Raw genomic sequence first — 18,571 nt, forward strand, 5'->3', positions numbered from 1 at the left:
TGGCCTTCTTAGCAACAAGGGCACACTCTTGACTCATATCCAGCTTCTCGTCCACTGTAACCCCTCGGTTCTTTTCTGCAGAACTGCTGCCTACCCATTCGGTCCCTAGTGTGTAGCAGTGCATGGGATTCTTCCGTCCGAAGTGCAGGATTCTGCACTTGTCCTTGTTGAACCTCATCAGATTTCTTTTGGCCCAATCCTCTAATTTGTCTAGATCCCTCTGTATCCTATCCCTATCCTCCAGTGTATCTACCTCTCCTCACAATTTAGTATCATCTGCAAACTTGCTGAGGGTGCAGTCCACGCCATCCTCCAAATCATTAATGAAGATATTGAACAAAACCGGCCCAAGGACTGACCCTTGGGGCACTCCACTTGTATCGGCTGCCAACTAGACATGGAGCCATTGATCACTACCTGTTGAGCCCGACAATCTAGCCAGCTTTCTATCCACCTTATAGTCCATTCATCCAGCCCATACTTCTTTAACTTGCTGGCAAGAATACTGCCGGAGACTGTGTCAAAAGCTTTGCTAAAGTCAAGGAATAACACGTCCCCTGCTTTCCCCTCATCCACAGAGCCAGCTATCTCATCATAGAAGGCAATTAGGTTAGTCAGGCATGACTTGCCCTTGGTGATTCCATGCTGACTGTTCCTGATCACTTTCGTCTCCTCTAAGTGCTTCAAAATTGATTCCTTGAGGACCTGCTTCATGATTTTTCCAGGGACTGAGGTGAGGCTGACTGGCTTGTAGTTCCCTGGATCCTCCTCCTTACCTTTTTTAAAGATGGGCACTACATTAGCCTTTTTCCAGTTATCCGGAACCTTTCCCGATCGCCATGAGTTTTCAGAGATAATGGCCAATGGCTCTGCAATCACATCTGCCAACTCCTTTAGCACTCTCGGATGCAGCGCATCCGGCCCCATGGACTTGTGCTCGTCCAGCTTTTCTACATGGTCCCAAACCACTTCTTTCTCCACAGAGGGCTGGTCACCTCCTCCCCATGCTGTGCTGCCCAGTGCAGTAGTCTGGGAGCTGACCTTGTTTGTGAAGACAGAGACAAAAAATGCATTGAGTACATTAGCTTTTTCCACATCCTCTGTCACTAGGTTGCCTCCCTCATTCAGTAAGGGGCCCACATTTTCCTTGACTTTCTTCTTGTTGCTAACATACCTGAAGAAACCTTTTTGTTACTCTTTAACATCTCTTGCTAGCTGCAACTCCAAGTTTGATTTGGCCTTCCTGATTTCAGTCCTGCATGCCTGAGCAATATTTTTATACTCTTCCCTGGTCATTTGTCCAGTCTTCCACTTCTTGTAAGCTTCTTTTTTGTGTTTAAGATCAGCAAGGATTTCACTGTTAAGCCAAGCTGGTCGTCTGCCATATTTACTATTCTTTCTACACATCTGAATGGTTTATCCCTGTAACCTCAGTAAGGATTCTTTAAAATACAGCCAGCTCTCCTGGACTCTTTCCACATGACCTGGGCTGCTGCTTCACTTCCTGCCTTTAAAACCTCACCTGGTTTTGTTGTGCATTGTTTAAAAGGCTGCTGTGCTCCTCCCCAGAGGTGGCTGCTTTTCAGCGATGAGTGAAATGCTCCCTGTACATGTTGCATGTCAGTTTTGCTTTGGAATCCTAGTCTCTAAGGTGCCACTAGTACTCCTTTTCCTTCTGCACAGAGATGCTATTAATGTGAGATCAAAACCTTTACTACTTCTTCGAGTAGTGTCCCTGTGGGTGCTCCACTTTGGGTGTCTGTGTGCCCCTGCACCTCTAATTGGAGATTTTTGGTAGCAGTGTCCTCTTGAGCCCGGGCATGTGCTCTCCCTCCCTCCCTCCTGGTCTGCCTCGAGGCTATTTAGCACTGACCAAAGGAGCAGTTGTCCCTTCCTTATCTGTGTCATTAGCATAAGTAGTGTTTTGTTTTGTTACCTTTGTTCTCCCTAAAAGTACTCAGGCTAGTGTTTTGTTTTATTTTATTTTATTCCTTTGGTTTAAAAAGAAAAGAGAAAAAGGAAAGGAGTACTTGTGGCACCTTAGAGACTAACCAATTTATTTGAGCATGAGCTTTCGTGAGCTACAGCTCACTTCATCGGATGCATACCCTGGAAACTGCAGCAGATATTATATACACACAGAGATCATGAAACAATACCTCCTCCCACCCCACTGTCCTGCTGATAATAGCTTATCTAAAGTGATCATCAAGTTGGGCCATTTCCAGCACAAATCCAGGTTTTCTCACCCTCTTTCCCCCCCCCCCCCCCACACAAACTCACTCTCCTGCTGGTAATAGCCCATCCAAAGACCACTCTCTTCACAATGTGTATGATAATCAAGGTGGGCCATTTCCTGCACAAATCCAGGTTCTCTCACTCCCTCACCCCCCTCCGAAAGCCATACACACAAACTCACTCTCCTGCTGGTAATAGCTTATCCAAAGTGACCAAGTGAGCTGTAGCTCACGAAAGCTCATGCTCAAATAAATTGGTTAGTCTCTAAGGTGCCACAAGTACTCCTTTTCTTTCTCCCTACAATGTGCATGATAATCAAGGTGGGCCATTTCCAGCACAAATCCAGGTTTTCTCACCCCCCCCCACCCAAAGAACTTCACTTTCCTTCCCTGTCTGGGGGCATCCCTCCCCCCCCCCCCCCGTCCCCAGGCATCTAGTAGACTCATAATTATTTCTTTTTCAGTTAAAAAAAATAAAATAACATAAAGACGATGTTCTTCTGCATATTCCTCCCTCCTAAAGGATGACAACCCCCTGCCCAGGGGCTTGCCTGGCTCTCTCTGCTCCAAGCAGTGCCTCTCCTGCTGGGATCAGTTCCTGCAATGGCCAGACACTCACAGTGTCTGGGAGACCCTCACAGAAGTGCTTTACCTGCCACATCTAAAACTGCAGCCTCACAGGAGCTGGGAGCTGAAGTAAAAATTCCTCCCTATGGAGAAAACACGTCAGTCTGCAGCGGACTCTGGTGGGTGTTGACCCCAGATCATCCCCGGAGCCTTCACTTCAAAAGGGATTGAGTGGTGAAGAGGAGAAGAGAAAGAGAGAGAGAGAGAGAGAGAGAGAGAAAGAAGAAGAAGCTGCCACCAGCAGACTCCCCCTGGAAAGGCTCCTCCGAGCAACTGGCCAGCCAGAGGGGTGTTCCCCAGTGCGGCCATCTTAGCACCGATACTGGAGCAACTGGCCAGCCAGAGGGGTGTTCCCCAGTGCGGCCATCTCGGCCCCGACCTCTGAGCAACTGGCCCGCCAGAGGGGTGTTCCCCAGTGCAGCCATCTCGGCCCCGACCTCTGAGCAACTGGCCAGCCAGAGGGGTGTTCCCCAGTGCGGCCATCTCGGCCCCGACCACCAAGCAACTGGACAGCCAGAGGGGTGTTCCCCAGTGTGGCCATCTCGGCACCGATCCTGGAGCAACTGGCCAGCCAGAGGGGTGTTCCCCAGTGTGGCCATCTTGGCCCCGACCCCCGAGCAACTGGCCAGCCAGAGGGGCGTTCTCCAGTGCGGCCATCTCGGCACTGATCCTGGAGCAACTGGCCAGCCAGAGGGGTGTTCCCCAGTGCGGCCATCTCGGCCCCGACCCCCGAGCAACTGGCCAGCCAGAGGGGTGTTCTCCAGTGCGGCCATCTCGGCCCCGACCCCCAAGCAACTGGCCAGCCAGAGGGGTGTTCCCCAGTGCGGCCATCTCGGCACTGATCCTGGAGCAACTGGCCAGCCAGAGGGGTGTTCCCCAGTGCAGCCATCTCGGCCCCGACCCCCAAGCAACTGGCCAGCCAGAGGGGTGTTCCCCAGTGCGGCCGTCTCGGCACTGATCCTGGAGCAACTGGCCAGCCAGAGGGCTGTTCCCCAGTGCGGCCATCTCGGCCCCGACCTCTGAGCAACTGGCCAGCCAGAGGGGTGTTCCCCAGTGCGGCCATCTCGGCACCGACCCCCAAGCAACTGGCCAGCCAGAGGGGTGTTCCCCAGTGCAGCCATCTCAGTAGGACAATACCAGCAGAGGAACCTCCTGCTGTGAGCTTGTTCGGCACCCAAGCTCTGGAAGCTGAAACCTGAGAAGGGGCTTCCTGCTGTGAACTCTGCCCTGCTCTGAGCTCTGCTCTCTGCACCGACATGGGGCTTCTGTGAGCTCTGTGCTGCTCTGAGCTCTACTCTGGTCAACTACTGCACCGAGAGGGCACAGTTACCATACCATCTCTAAAAGAGTGCCACAGAGAAGCCCTGCTGTCAGTTCTGCTTCGCACTGAGACACCAGAGGCTTCCACCATCATGCTCTGAGGCAACGGTACTGGTACCGTCCCCTAAGGAGAGGGGACAGTTACCGTACCATCTCTTGTCCCCTAAGGAGAGGGGACAGTTACCGTACCATCTCTCATCCCCTCCTCAGACGTTCTTGTTAAACCCTGGATTTGTGCTGGAAATGGCCCACCTTGATTATCATACACATTGTAAGGAGAGCGATCACTTTAGATAAGCTATTACCAGCAGGAGAGTGGGGTGGGGGGAGAGAAAACCTTTTGTAGTGGTAAACACCCATTTTTTCATGGTTTGTGTGTATAAAAAGATCTTCTGTACTTTCCACAGTATGCATCCAATGAAGTGAGCTGTAGCTCATGAAAGCTTATGCTCAAATAAATTGGTTAGTCTCTAAGGTGCCACAAGTACTCCTTTTCTTTTTGCGAATACAGACTAACATGGCTGTTACTCTGAAACCCATCTCTAAAAGAGCGGCATAGAGAAACCCTTTGGTACCAGGTGCAACAAAACTCCCATCTAGGAAGTGTTCTGCACCTTCCCAACCATTGATACCGACTCACCTTTAGGGAGTGCTCTGCCCAAATATTGGTGCTGACAACGTACCATGGACCCTCCTCTGTGGTACCAAATGAACCCATGGTACTGCATTAGCTCTGGTACCCTGGAAGCTTGATGATTGAGGAAGAACCACAATCCCCATTACTTGGTACCAGGACCCTGGTATCGAGCACATCCCAGCACCCAGAATCGCTCTTAGCACTGGACTGTATACTGCCAATACCCCAGTCAGCGGCACCGTTACCCACTGACCAATCTGACGCTGGCCAAGAGAATATCATTCCCTGGCCCCTCAAGGTGGCCCACCACCACACTACAAGGGTCATCCCCAATTCCATCACGCCAACCGCCTGTGCCTGTCTTCCTGCCTCTCCCTCCCAAGGCCATATTGTAACTCTTCGGGTATATACACACACATGGTGTGACAGTCTCCGGTGTCTCTCAGGGAGAGTCCACCAGATGGTTTGCTACAGCCTGGCACCTGAACCAGGGCAGGAGAAAGCTTTTTGAGAACAGGAAAGAAGGGGGAAGGGGAAAAACAAACAAACAAAAACAAAAAAACCACACCTGAAGAGGAAGCTACCTCTTCAGCACACTTCTCATCTCTCCCAGATGAGACTGTGCTGCCCACCCCTCATCACTAGGTGAAGATTTAAGAACTTTCTGGATCTTACCAAGAGGGTGGCAGACGAGCTGCAGATTCCCTTACAGGAGGTGGCAGATACACATCACAAGTTGGTGGAAATTCTGCACACTACCTTCTCATCTAGAACTGTCCTCCCAATTAATGAGCTAATTCTAGATCCTACCAAAATCATCTGGCAGAGCTAGCCTCTATCGCACCAACCAGCAACAGAGTGTAAACAAAAACAACCCTACATCTCTACCCAAAGAGGCAGACTTTGTTTTCAAAATCCGCAACCCAACTCCCTCATAGTGGATGTGGTTAATGCATGAAGCAAGCAACATAATGCCAAGTCAACTCCATATGATCAGGCTTCACAGGATGGCGTATTCATCAACAACTTTACTGTTTAGAGTCATAAATTACCAAACTGTCATGGCCAAAACAATTTTGTTAATCTTGGGAAACCCAGGATGTTTCTGAAACATTACTGGAAACACAAAAAGAACAAAAAGAAAAGGAGTACTTGTGGCACCTTAGAGACTAACCAATTTATTTGAGCATGAGCTTTCGTGAGCTACAAAGTGAGCTGTAGCTCACTAAAGCTCATGCTCAAATAAATTGGTTAGTCTCTAAGGTGCCACAAGTACTCCTTTTCTTTTTGCGAATACAGACTAACACGGCTGTTACTCTGAAACAAAAAGAACAGATTCAGACCATTCTTAGAGAAGGTCAGTTAATAGCCAGACCAGTCCTAGAGACACCACTGGATGTAGCTGTTACAGCTGCCCGCCAAGTCTCCATGACAGTGGTACTGAGGTGGGTTGTGGTGTTTTTTTTTGTTTTCTACACCTCTCTAGATTGCCCAAAGAGCTACAGACTTCCAATTTGAAGGATCAAACTCTTTGCGGATAAGACAGATTTTTCTCTCCACATCCTGAAGGATTCTCAGACTGCACTACATTCCTTAGGAATCTACACTGTGGAACAGAAGAGAAGATATACCTCTCAACCACACCACAGATCACAATCTTCTCAATACTCACCGTCTCTGTGCTGTTATGAGCCACAGTGTAAGAGGCCCAGGGCTCAAAAGTGAGAACAGTCTGCACCCCAGTCCATGACCTCTCAAACTGCCTCTTATAAGCACTTTGATGAGCTGGTCGGGGGCCTGAACAATGATACTGTACAGTATCAGCTGCCATCTATACACCTGTCACGGCACTCAAAAGTCACCTTACCTTACTTCACAGCAGTTAGGACCAGCTCTAGAGCAAAGAGATTGATTTCTAGCCCTGAACTTACAGGGTGCCTATTTCCATATCTCAATACAACCATCGTACAGGAGATTTCCTACTGCTTACCTTTGAGGCAGGATCATATAGGTACAGACTGCTCCACACAGGGTAGTCTCCAAGGTTCACTTTATTGTAGAGGCATACTGACCCCGGTACAGTGACTGGACTTTATCAGCACCAACCTGATGCAGTACAAGTGAGATCACTCCTCTCACTACTCACATTCACCACCCGGAGACACATGTCTCCCTAATATGCTGGGGAGCTCACCTGCACAACAACAAGGTTCAGGACAAATGGCCTTCCACAGAAATGACCTTCCATACCACTCTTCTCGGGTTAGGGGCTGTCGGGAGTGCCTGTGCAAAAACTCTGCCTTTCATCAAAAACAACCCACAAAGGTTATGATGGACTTAATGTGACCTGTATGTTTTGTATAAACTGCCAAGGAGCTGCCAGATCTCCCTCCCTCTGCAAGACAGCATTCAAACTTTGGAATTGATGCACTCATCACAATGTGCTCATCTCAGCTGTTTGTCTACAAGGGATACAGAACGGAATAACCAACCGTCTCAGTTGGAATTTTCTCACGACAATGAGTGTATACTGAATTCACAGGTGCTTCAAGATATAGCCACCCTTTGGGGAAACATTCACTGGCAGTTGCCCTCATCTTCTCAGCGGACAGGGCCCACTTGTATGTCTTTTCCCAGTTTCCTACCCTATCCAAGATTCTGTTGAAAATTCAATGAAACAAAGCAAGAGTTATTGTGATTGCCCCTCTTGACTATGACAAGTCTGGCTCCCTTACCTGATGCAGATGGCAATATGCCCTCCTGTTCCTCTGACATCAGCCCATTCCTCACCCGCTCTCTCAAAACAATGGGCTGACCCTTCACCCCAACCCATGGGTCCTCTGCCTCCAGGCATGGATCTTTCTTTGTTCCAAGGCTTAGAAGCAGAATGCTCTGACAAGCTGAAACACATGTTGCAACACAACCACAAGTTGACCCCTCCACATACCTATCTACAAAATGGGAACGACTCCCAAGTTTGTACCATTCCCAACGGACAGACCCAACCTCATCTTTCCTCCCTCTGATTTTGCATTACATTTTAAACTCTCACTCAGCTCCCTTAAGGTACATCTCATGGCAAACATGGCTTCCCACTTGGAGTTTGCTCAACAACTAATGCATAGACTCTTTAAGGGCATTGGGACTCTCTTCCCTCATGTGACACCACCCGCTCCAGCCTGGGACTTTAATCTAGTTCTCAGGGCTTGGACTAGACCTCCCTTTGAGTCCAGGGCAACTTTTTCTCTCTTACACCTGTCCATGACGACAGCATTTCTAATTGCCCATCACCTCAGCTAGGCTCATAGGAGAAATAGCGGCCCTGATGGCACACCCATCATTCATGGCCTTTGTCTTTAAAATAAATAAATAAATAAAATAAAAAATAACAACTCTAAGGCCATATCCCAAGTTTCTCCCTACTTTTTTGCACTTTCCATATGAATCAACAGATCCATCTCCCTGTTTTTCCCCAAAACCACATTGTGACAACTGGGAGACAATTGTGCATATAAAAGTTATTAGAAGGACATTAGCATTCTACTTGGACAGGACTAAGGACTTCAGGAAATCCCCTAAACTCTTCCTTTCGTCCACAGAAAGATCCAAAAGCTCTTGATATCTCCTCAAAGACTATCCAAACGGGTCTTTAGTTGCATTAATCACTTAGCAAGGGCACAGCTTGCTTCCGTCCATATGCACTCCATGAGATCAGTTCCTACCTCAGTCACATTCCATAGGGATACCCCTATCTCCCCAATCTATAGAGCAATGATTGGGGCCTCTGTCCATACTTTCACAGAACATTATGCGATCACTGCAGATTTGGCCGCTGACACCATCTTCGATTCCACAGTACTCTCTGTAGTGAAAGACTCCGCTCCGAAGTCCCAGCCTTCAGTGGTACGTACTACTCTGGAGTCACCTAAAGTGGAGCACCCACAGGGACACTACTCGAAGAAGAAGAGGAAGTTACTCACCTTGTGCAGTAACGATGGTTCTTCGAGATGTGTGTCCCTATGGGTGCTCCACAACCCACCCTCCTCCCCTCTACTTCGGAGTTCTCTATAGGGCTCTGTGGTAGAGAAGGAAGTGAGGGGGGTTCACCCATGCAGTGCTAAATAGACTCAAGGCAGACCATGAGGGAGGGAGAGCACATGTGAGGGCTCAATGGGACACTGCTACCGAAAGTCTCCGATTAGAGGTGCAGGGGCAAACAGATACCTAAAGTGGAGCACCCATAGGGACACACATCTCGAAGAACCATCGTTACTGCACAAGGTGAGTAACTTCCTCTTTCTTCCTGCTCTCATGGGGGGGGACCCCAACAGCCATAGGTCAGCGGATCTGCTGCAGCACATCCTCCAGAAAACCTTCCTTTGCTTTGACGGGTACATTGTTTACAAACCTTTTTCAGCTGCTGTCTACATGTGTGCAGCAAGATGGCTCCCCTTAACGACAGTGGGGAGGACCCCTCCATTCCCAGGCATTATCTTTCTCCTTGCTTCCCAGTACAGTACACTTGTGTGTTTTTATCAGTCCTGTGGCTCTTTGCTGCCTTACAAGGAGCGTAATCTCTGCTGCACCTTTCTGCCCCCATGACTTGACAGCTGACAGAACACAGTCTTGCATTTCTGACCAGCACCCAGTTCTGCTGTTTGACTCAAGAGAGCAGGCCACTGCTCCTGCTATTAGCATGGAACCTGCTGGCCAGCCTGCCTATTGTTAGCATTCCAGCATGCCTGATCATTGTCATCCTACAAGCCACAGTTTAACATGGGACTTTACACTCTGCCTATAATCTTGTTTGTAATTGTCGCTTAATAAAGCTCTGTTTGTGTTGCAAAACCTTGGGTGAAGGGAGCAAGGCGTATGTCGTTAGCAGCGCAGGTAGCAATGCTAGACGAATTAGAGCTGGGCTGGCCTTTCCCTTTTAAGTAGCGAGGAAGAATGGCTGTGTGGGCACTGGATGAGGCCTCTGAAGCTCTGGGTTGAAGTCCCATCTCTGGCACAGACCTCCCATGCATATGGCACCTTAGAGACTAACCAATTTATTTGAGCATAAGCTTTCGTGAGCTACAGCTCACTTCATTGGATAAATTGGTTAGTCTCTAAGATGCCACAAGTACTCCTTTTCTTTTTGCAAATACAGATTAACACGGCTGTTACTCTGAAACCTCCCATGCATAGTTTCTCTCAGCCTCGGTTTTCCATTTGCAAAAGGTAGGTGATAATCATAGGACTGGAAGGGACCTGGAGAGGTCATCTAATCTAGAGCCCTGCACTCATGGCGGCACTAATAAATAATGCCTCCTTTGCCTGTCCTGTCTATTTAGATTGTGAGCTCTTTGGAGCAAGGATTCTCCCTTCTAGGTGCATCGCTGTGCCTACCTAGCACAATAATGCATTGCTTGAGGCCTTTGGCTGGTAGGTTAGACCTTGTTACGCTTATTTGGATTCTCTTGTACTCAATAAGACACTCTTAGACTTCTTTACACCCACTGACCACTGTCTAAGCAAAAGCTGTGCACAGGCTAGCCTACCTGAACTAGTTTGAACCCAGCTGGTGCAGGTAACAACAGCATTGAAGAAGGCTCAGTGTGAGCTTCAGTGTGAGCAGTACAAGCTCGACATGGCCCGTCCGTACGTACTCAGGTTTCAGAGTAACAGCCGTGTTAGTCTGTATTCGCAAAAAGAAAAGGAGTACTTGTGGCACCTTAGAGACTAACCAATTTATTTGAGCATGAGCTTTCGTGAGCTACAGCTCACTTCATCGGATGCATACCCTGGAAACTGCAGCAGATATTATATACACACAGAGATCATGAAACAATACCTCCTCCCACCCCACTGTCCTGCTGGTAATAGCTTATCTAAAGTGATCATCAAGTTGGGCCATTTCCAGCACAAATCCAGGTTTTCTCACCCTCCACCTCCCTATACACAAACTCACTCTCCTGCTGGTAATAGCCCATCCAAAGTGACAACTCTCTTCACAATGTGCATGATAATCAAGGTGGGCCATTTCCTGCACAAATCCAGGTTCTCTCACTCCCTCACCCCCCTCCAAAAACCACACACACAAACTCACTCTCCTGCTGGTAAAAGCTCATCCAAAGTGACCACTCTCCCTACAATGTGCATGATAATCAAGGTGGGCCATTTCCAGCACAAATCCAGGTTTTCTCACCCCCTCACCCTCATACACACACAAACTCACTCTCCTGCTGGTAATAGCTCATCCAAAGTGACCACTCTCCCTACAATGTGCATGGTAATCAAGGTGGGCCATGTCCAGCACAAATCCAGGCTCTCTCACTCCCCCCCTTCCCCCCGCCCCCAGGGGCACACACACACACACAAACTCACTCTCCTGCTGCTCCAAACGTACTCAGTTTGCTAGCCAAGGCTGTGCTGTATTCATTGCCTTTGTTACCAGTGCTAACCAGGTTCAAGCTAGCTTGCACAGGTTAGCCTGTGCACATAGTCATATCCTAAGTTTCCAGTTCATTCATGGTATAACTGTATCAGAGACTGGGGTGGAAGGATCCTGAAGGTTCTGGGGCTTACGGCAGAGGAGAGAAATGGCTTCCCCTTTTTTCCAAACAAAGCAAGTGACCAGGAGAGGCAGCTATATGGATGAAAGTTCTAGAGTTAGGTGTATTATGGGTGGGCTTCTGCCTCCCTCTGAAGTATCTGACATTGGGCACAATCAAAGAAAGGGTAGTGTGCTACTGGCACTTCCAATGTGTTTTATGAGAGACACACGTGAAGCCTTTATGCACTTGGAGAGGAAAGTCTAAATCTCACCCTTTGAAGTGTAAACTGTAAGCTAGTAAACTACAGAGCCAGCTGGCTGCACCTGTTGTGTCCTCTGGATATAAATGTCCCTTGCATTTCAAGTGAACTTTCTGGGGACAGCTGGTTCTTCTGAGAAACCTGCCATCGCCAGCCAGTCTGCATGAAAGAGGAAGGTGTTCTAAAGAGCAAACACAAGGGTATAAAATCCTCTTGAAATGTGTGGCACATAACCTAGAGAGGTTACTCGTTACCTTGTAGGTTTAATAGTAGGCTGGTGATGAGCATATGAAGACATCAGTGTCAAGTTCTAAATTGCTAACCTTTCAATTTGCCAAAGTGCACTTGATTCATTACTAACATCCTATCATGGTTGTTAATGCTAATCGCCTGGCTGCATTTGGCTAATATTACAGTCTGTCACCTAAAATCCTACCTGCGGTCAGTAATTTTGCAGTTTTTTAGAATTCTTCTTTATTTCCTAAAAGAAAAGGAGTACTTGTTGCACCTTAGAGACTAACCAATTTATTTGAGCATAAGCTTTCGTGAACTACAGCTCACTTCATCGGATGCATACAGTAAATTGGTTAGTCTCTAAGGTGCCACAAGTACTCCTTTTCTTTTTGCGAATACAGACTAACACGGCTGTTACTCTGAAACCTGTCTTTATTTCCTGTCCTCAGCTATGATTTAATGTTGCTTGTATACTGCTAGACAGCTGACACATTGGATCCCTCTTCAGTGATAGGTAAACAGATTCCTATGTGTATATATGGTTTTATTCAGGAGAAAGCAAAGTTAGCTCCTTTTTTAGTGCCTGATTTTGCTGCCATTGAGCCAATGGACAAACTTCTAGTGATTTCACTGGGAGCACAGTCAAGTCAGTGTGAGGCAACATTTCAATCATTACAGATGTAGGACCTGATCCTGCCTATCCTTACCCTGAGTACCACTTGTGATGATGGAGGACCAGGTGCCAGCTCATGCCGAAGCCCTGGGTTAATTCACTTGTGTGTTAGTATAGATCAAAGTAACTGTTAAATGTAGAAGAGTGCATTTGGTGTTTAAACTTCATGAAAACTAATGGGATGTTAGTTGCGTTGTTTTCACTTATCTGTATCCTGTTACACTATACTAGCAAACGTTTACATTGTGCATATCCCATAACGAAATAACCCATCAAACAGGAAGAGGCCTTGTGGAATACAAATGGTGAAATTTAACAGAAAAGTGCTAATTTCAAAGCAAAAGGTCATTGTGTGTAATGATTGGAGGCAGGACCGGTGTAAGGATCTTTTGTGCCCTAGGTGAAACTTCGACCTTGCGCCCGCCGCCCCCCAGCCCTGCGGCAGCTCCCTACTCCCCCCCGCCCTGCGGCACCCCCCCTGCAGCAGCTCCCCGCCGCCCCCTCCCTCCCTCCCTCCCCTCGGCCCAGGGAGCCGTATGGCAACTCCCTGCTGCCCCCTCTCTCCCTCCCTCCCCTTGGCCCAGGGAGCCGTGCGGCAGCTCCTTGCCGCCCCCTCCCTCGGCCCGGGGAGCCGTGTGCAGCAGCGCCCCGCCCCAGCTCACCTCTGCTCCGCCTCCTCCCCGAGCACGCCGTCGCTTCTCCTGTCTCCCAGGCTTGCGGTGCCAATCAGCTGTTTGGCGCGCAAGCCTGGGAGGGAGAGAAGCAGAGCGGGGGGGTGTGCGCAGGGGAGGAGGCAGAGCAGAGGTGAGCTGGGGCGGGAGCGGTTCTCCTGTGCGCCGCCCCCGCCCATTACTTCCTGCAGGTGGCCCTCCCCGCGCTCCCCTGCCCCAGCTCACCTCTGCTCCACCGCCTCCCCAGAGCGTGCTTTTGGCCGCCCCCAAACACTTGGCGCCCTAGGCGACCGCCTAGTTCACCTAGTGGTTGCACCGGCCCTGATCGGAGGTCAAAGTCTCTAAATGAGTTCCTCACTCTCTGTCCTCAAAGGAAAAGCCCATGTGGGTAGTGACACTGTCAGCTTGTTTTCTGTGAGAAGACACTATAAGAATGGATTCAAAGCAGGATCTCTGGACTGTTCAGACTCTTACAGAGAAATGTACTAGATGCAAACTGGAGATCCCCACAGATAATCGGGGTACCCCGAAAGACATTTGGGAAACTGGCAGTTTATTACATCACTGCCACCATTTGAAATGACAAACCATGACTCACCTGTGAATATAACCTCTCAATAACTCTCACTTCCTTAGCTAATAGACCTTTAGTTAGTTTTACTATAGAATTGGCTGCCAGTGTAAGATCTTTGGTGTAAAATCTGGAGTACCAATTGATCTAGGGTAAGTAACCAGTCTCTTGGGACTGGGAGCAACCTGATGTGGTGTGATTTTTGGTGTAAGTGACTTTTCATCATAAAGTCCTCTTTGTCTGGGTGGGAGAATGAGAGTGCCTCACAACCTTTAATATCTTTATTTGTCCTCACAGTATCTCTTTGATGCAGGGCACTACACCCGCAGCTTCCCTGCTATTGTCGTTTGGCAGCTAGATCAAAACAAGCTCAGGTCGGTTCATGCGTGCTCTGATTACCGTGTAGACCTCTTCTTAGGGTACATCTACACTGCAGCCAGGGCAGTGAATAGCAGCTTGGATACAGGTACCCACACTTCTTTAATCTAGTAGCTCACTGAAAGTAGTAGTGAGGACACAGCGGTGTGAGCTGCTGATCCTCCCCCTCCTCCTCTTCCTCCAGGCATGTGCTCACTTGTGCAGCTCACGCTGCAGCATGCTCACTGCTATTTTTAGCAAGCTAGCGAGATGGAAGCTAGTGCAGGTAATTGCCCATCACGCACCTGGCTGCAGCATAGATGTACCCTAGATGATTCACCCAGGGTCACGTAGGACAGAGAACTGAACCCATAACTCTAAAGTCCCAGGCTAGGACCTGAACCACTGGATCATTCCTCCAGCTGTCCCTAAGCTTGTGGTCAATGTCTATTTCTACCTATTGTCAGCATCATGGCAGAGAGGCCATTACTGTTTTACCCATTTGGTGCCATACCCACTTCACATTACAGACTTTTTTTTAATTAGTGCTTTCATGTTTTCAGTTCCTGCCAGACCGAGGGTGAACTGGATTAAAAAAGTGCATTTGTTTTTCTTATTCCTACACCATAAGTTATATGCTGTGTTTCAGGTGGAACAGTCGGTAAGGTTTCTATGACATTTTCCTTGTTTCCCAATCCGACCTGTGTGCTGGAAACTCTCAGGCTCCTAATATTTCTTTATGCAAAGGATCATGTCTGCAATGCACCCTAACAGTCACAAACCTGTTTTTCCAGGAGTTAGACAGGCTCTTAGGGGAAAGGAAATTGACGCGGTAAACATTAGCCAGGTAGATGGAGGGAGCTACAATTGTGACAAGGATTAATTGCAGAGAGAACATGGTAAATGCTTTGTAAACAATGGTAGTCAGTCATATGGTAACAAGCTGTACCGTTCCCATGGATTGTCCTAAGAGTGTGCACTTTACTCGGACAGGCCCCAATTCAGCAAGGTACATGAGCTAACTTTAAGCATATGAGTGGCCCCTTTGATTTCTGTGAGACAGCTTACATACCTAACCAGTGAAGCAGAGCTGTAGCCATCCATTAGAAGGCAGTGGCGCATATCAACACTAGCCATCTAGTTACAAATATCTCTAGGTGATTTATTGCTATCCAGTGCTGTTGCCATGTGTCTATGGTGGTGGGTGGGTTACGGACGGCTTATGCCCTAGGCAAGTTCTCTGTCTCAGCCCATCCAGTAGAGTTGCCACCTGTTCAGGTTTTTCCCAGTATTGTCCCCTTTTTGGAGGTAGCTCTCCTCAGAAATCTGTGAGGATGCTCAGTAAACACTGTCCCGTTTTATGGTCCCAGGATCATCCCAGATGTCCCCCTTTTTTGTACCTCAGAGGTGACCAGTTCTTAATTTATGCTGGGGCTTGCCAGGGCTGAGCCCTGGCACCTCTAGGCTTGGCAGCTCATAGTCCTGGCTCCTCTGCGCTTCCCGTGTCAGTTATGAAAGTAAAAAAACTGCTTGAGCCCAGGTACCTCTTTCATTAGAAATTAGGCACTGGAGGTGGCAACCGTACCTCTCAATTAAAATGGAAGATAGAAACTGGTATCCCCAAGGGGGTGCCGAAAATCAGGACCCTCCCAACTATTGTGGGAGACAGAACAGCTCTGGCTGGGGCCTTTGGGTACTATCTTGTGGAGAGGGAACCAGGGAGCCCCATGATACGTATTGCTGGGGTGTGTGAAGGTGGCAGAAATGTCCCAGTGGACAGAGCAAGCACTCCTGTCTGTCAAGATGGATTTGCTAGCAGCAGCCCCTTATGGGAGACTTGTAGAATCATAGTAATCACTTTCATGAATTCATGGCTGAGGGAGGGTGAATCAGTGGGGAGGGAGGAAGGAGAGGGAATAAGAGAGAGAAAATAAGTGGGGGGTGGGGACTGGCTGGGGCAGCACTCCTAGGTTTTAAACCCTCAGCTTGGCTGCTTTTCATTCGACACACAGGGGAAAAAAATTTGGGAACATTGGTGAGTGTGTGAGTGTCTTTACCTGCTTCCAGAGAGAGTTGGAGAGGGTGAAGGGGGGAGTTCTCACCTCCTGCCTCCCACTCCTCTTTGTTCCCAGTACACTGAGGGATTTAGGCCTGCCTGTCCCACCCCTGCCATTGCATGGGGGCTAGAGGGGGTGAAAATTAGGGCTTCTCTCTTGCCTGTGAGAAATGTCCCCCATGGAGCCACAGAGAGCTTGGCAGCTGGGTTCTCACGCAGGTTTGAAATCAGTGTAATCTGTTGAATTCAGAGGAGTTACTCTTGAGTTACACCAGTGTAAAGAGGTTCCGCTGAGTGACAGACTCACTAAAACAACGAGGAGTCCTTGTGGCACTTTAGAGATTAACAAATTTATTTGGGCATAAGCTTTCATGGACTATAGCCGATGCCCAAATAAATTTGTTAATCTCTAAAGTGCCACAAGGACTCCTCGTTGTTTTTGCTGATACAGACTAACATGGCTACCCCTCTAAAGACTCACTAAATGAATTTTTAGAAGGAAATTCTCAGTGGACAGGCAGCTAATGTTTTAACAAGGGCCTACCGGGAAAACAGTGTCCCTTTAGCAATGATGATACGAACCAGGAGTGCATATGCTGAAGACAGGAAGATTGGAGGACTGGGGAATGCATCCATTTGTTCCCTCTTTTAAACAAAAAGCTCTCTCATACTTATAGCCCAGGAAAGAGGCAACAGCACTTGGCAAAGACATTGATAATAACTGCACTTTGCTTGAAATGTTTATCCTTCTTTCCTGATAGGCATGTGGAATATATTGCTCAGCATTATTCAGTTTATTGGGTGTGATGACCTCATGGGGTTGGTGTGATGGGTTCGGTCACAGAGACCCCCTTGGAACTGTCACCTGATGTGTTGAAATTACTCTGAGCCCGTTTTCCCTGCCAGCTTGGGACTCCAGAGCCCTGCCTTGTTGAGCCAGACATGCAAACCTGCTGCAGCACAGACTCAGGGTCTGGACCATGCTCCCAAAGCTGCAGACTTTAACTAAAATCAGCTCCTCATGTTACCTACCTCCAGCACCCGGACACCCAGCTCCCAGTGGGATCCAAAACCCAAATAAATCTGTTTTACTCTGTATAAAGCTTATACAGGGTAGACTCATAAATTGTCCGCCCTCTATAACACTGATAGAGAGAGATGCACAGTTTTTTGCTTCCTCAGGTATTATATACTGTATATTATATATATATATATATATATATATATATATATATATATATATATAATATTACTCTGGGTATATTAATAAACAAAAGTGATTTTATTAAGTATAAAAAGTAGGATTTAAGTGGTTTCAAGTAATAACAGACAGAACAAAGTAAGTCACCAAGCAAAATAAAACAAAACATGCAAGTCTAAGCCTAATACATTAAGAAACTGATTTCAGGTAATATCTCACCCTCAGAGATGTTCCAATAAGCTTCTTTCACAGACTAGACTCCTTCCTAGTCAGGGCCCAATCCTTTCCCCAGTACTTGTTAGTTCCAGCAGACATCTTAGGTGGTAAACAGGGGTTTTCTAATGACTGGGATTCTTTGTCCTGCTCCACCCCCTTTAATAGCTTTGGCACAAGGCGGGAATCTTTTGTCTCTCTCGGTCCCCACCCCTCCTTCTAAATGGAAAAGTACCAGATTTAAGATGGATTCCAGTGTCATGTGACATGGTCACATGTCACTGTAAAACCTCATTCTTCATTACCCATGGGCTGGCCCACACATACACAGGAAGGCTTGCAGGTAAATAAACCATTTACAACCAATTGTCCTAGTCAATGGGAGCCATCAAGATTCTAAACCACCATTAATGGTCCACCCTTTGCATAATTACAATAGGACCTCAGAGTTATACTTCATATTCCTAGTTTCAGATACAAGAATGATACATTCATACAAATAGGATGAATACATTCAGTAGGTTATAAGCTTTATAATTATACCTTAAAAGAGACCTTTTGCATAAAGCATATTCCAGTTACATCATATTCACACTCATAAGCATATTTCTATAAAACATATGGACTGCAACGTCACAGTTGGGACCTAGGCTATCCTCCCAGGGAACATCTCCATGGAGCTAGGGACCAGCTGGGAAGTTTGGATTGGGATCCAATGGACTTTTCCTGGGTGCTGACTGCCATCTCCTTTTGTCTTTTTAGCCTTACTCACCTGGTCTGCCACACCTGCTTTAAAAGGCAGGAGAAGCTCCACCGCTGTGGTCAGTGTAAGTTTGCCCACTACTGTGATCGAACCTGCCAGAAGGATGCCTGGCTGAACCACAAACATGAGTGCTCTGCCATCAAGGCGCATGGGAAAGCGCCCAATGAAAACATCAGGTGAGAGGGCGAGAGTGTTGATTTTGGTCTGGTTCTT

The 18,571-nt window shown here is 47.8% G+C and overlaps 1 protein-coding gene across 2 annotated transcripts in view; it reads left to right on the plus strand.

Moving 5' to 3' along the window:
- The window catches only part of SMYD1 (SET and MYND domain containing 1), a 53,666-nt gene that overhangs the window by 6,442 nt on the left and 28,653 nt on the right, over positions 1 to 18,571 (plus strand). For both annotated transcript variants that reach the window (XM_077814684.1, XM_077814685.1), the window contains exon 2: positions 18,358 to 18,534. In XM_077814684.1, coding sequence (XP_077670810.1) covers positions 18,358 to 18,534 — 177 coding nt within the window. The remainder of the gene's footprint in view (positions 1 to 18,357; positions 18,535 to 18,571) is intronic.

This window comes from Eretmochelys imbricata, chromosome 4 (genome assembly GCF_965152235.1).
Source record: "Eretmochelys imbricata isolate rEreImb1 chromosome 4, rEreImb1.hap1, whole genome shotgun sequence".
Classification (NCBI taxonomy): Eukaryota; Metazoa; Chordata; order Testudines; family Cheloniidae; genus Eretmochelys; species Eretmochelys imbricata.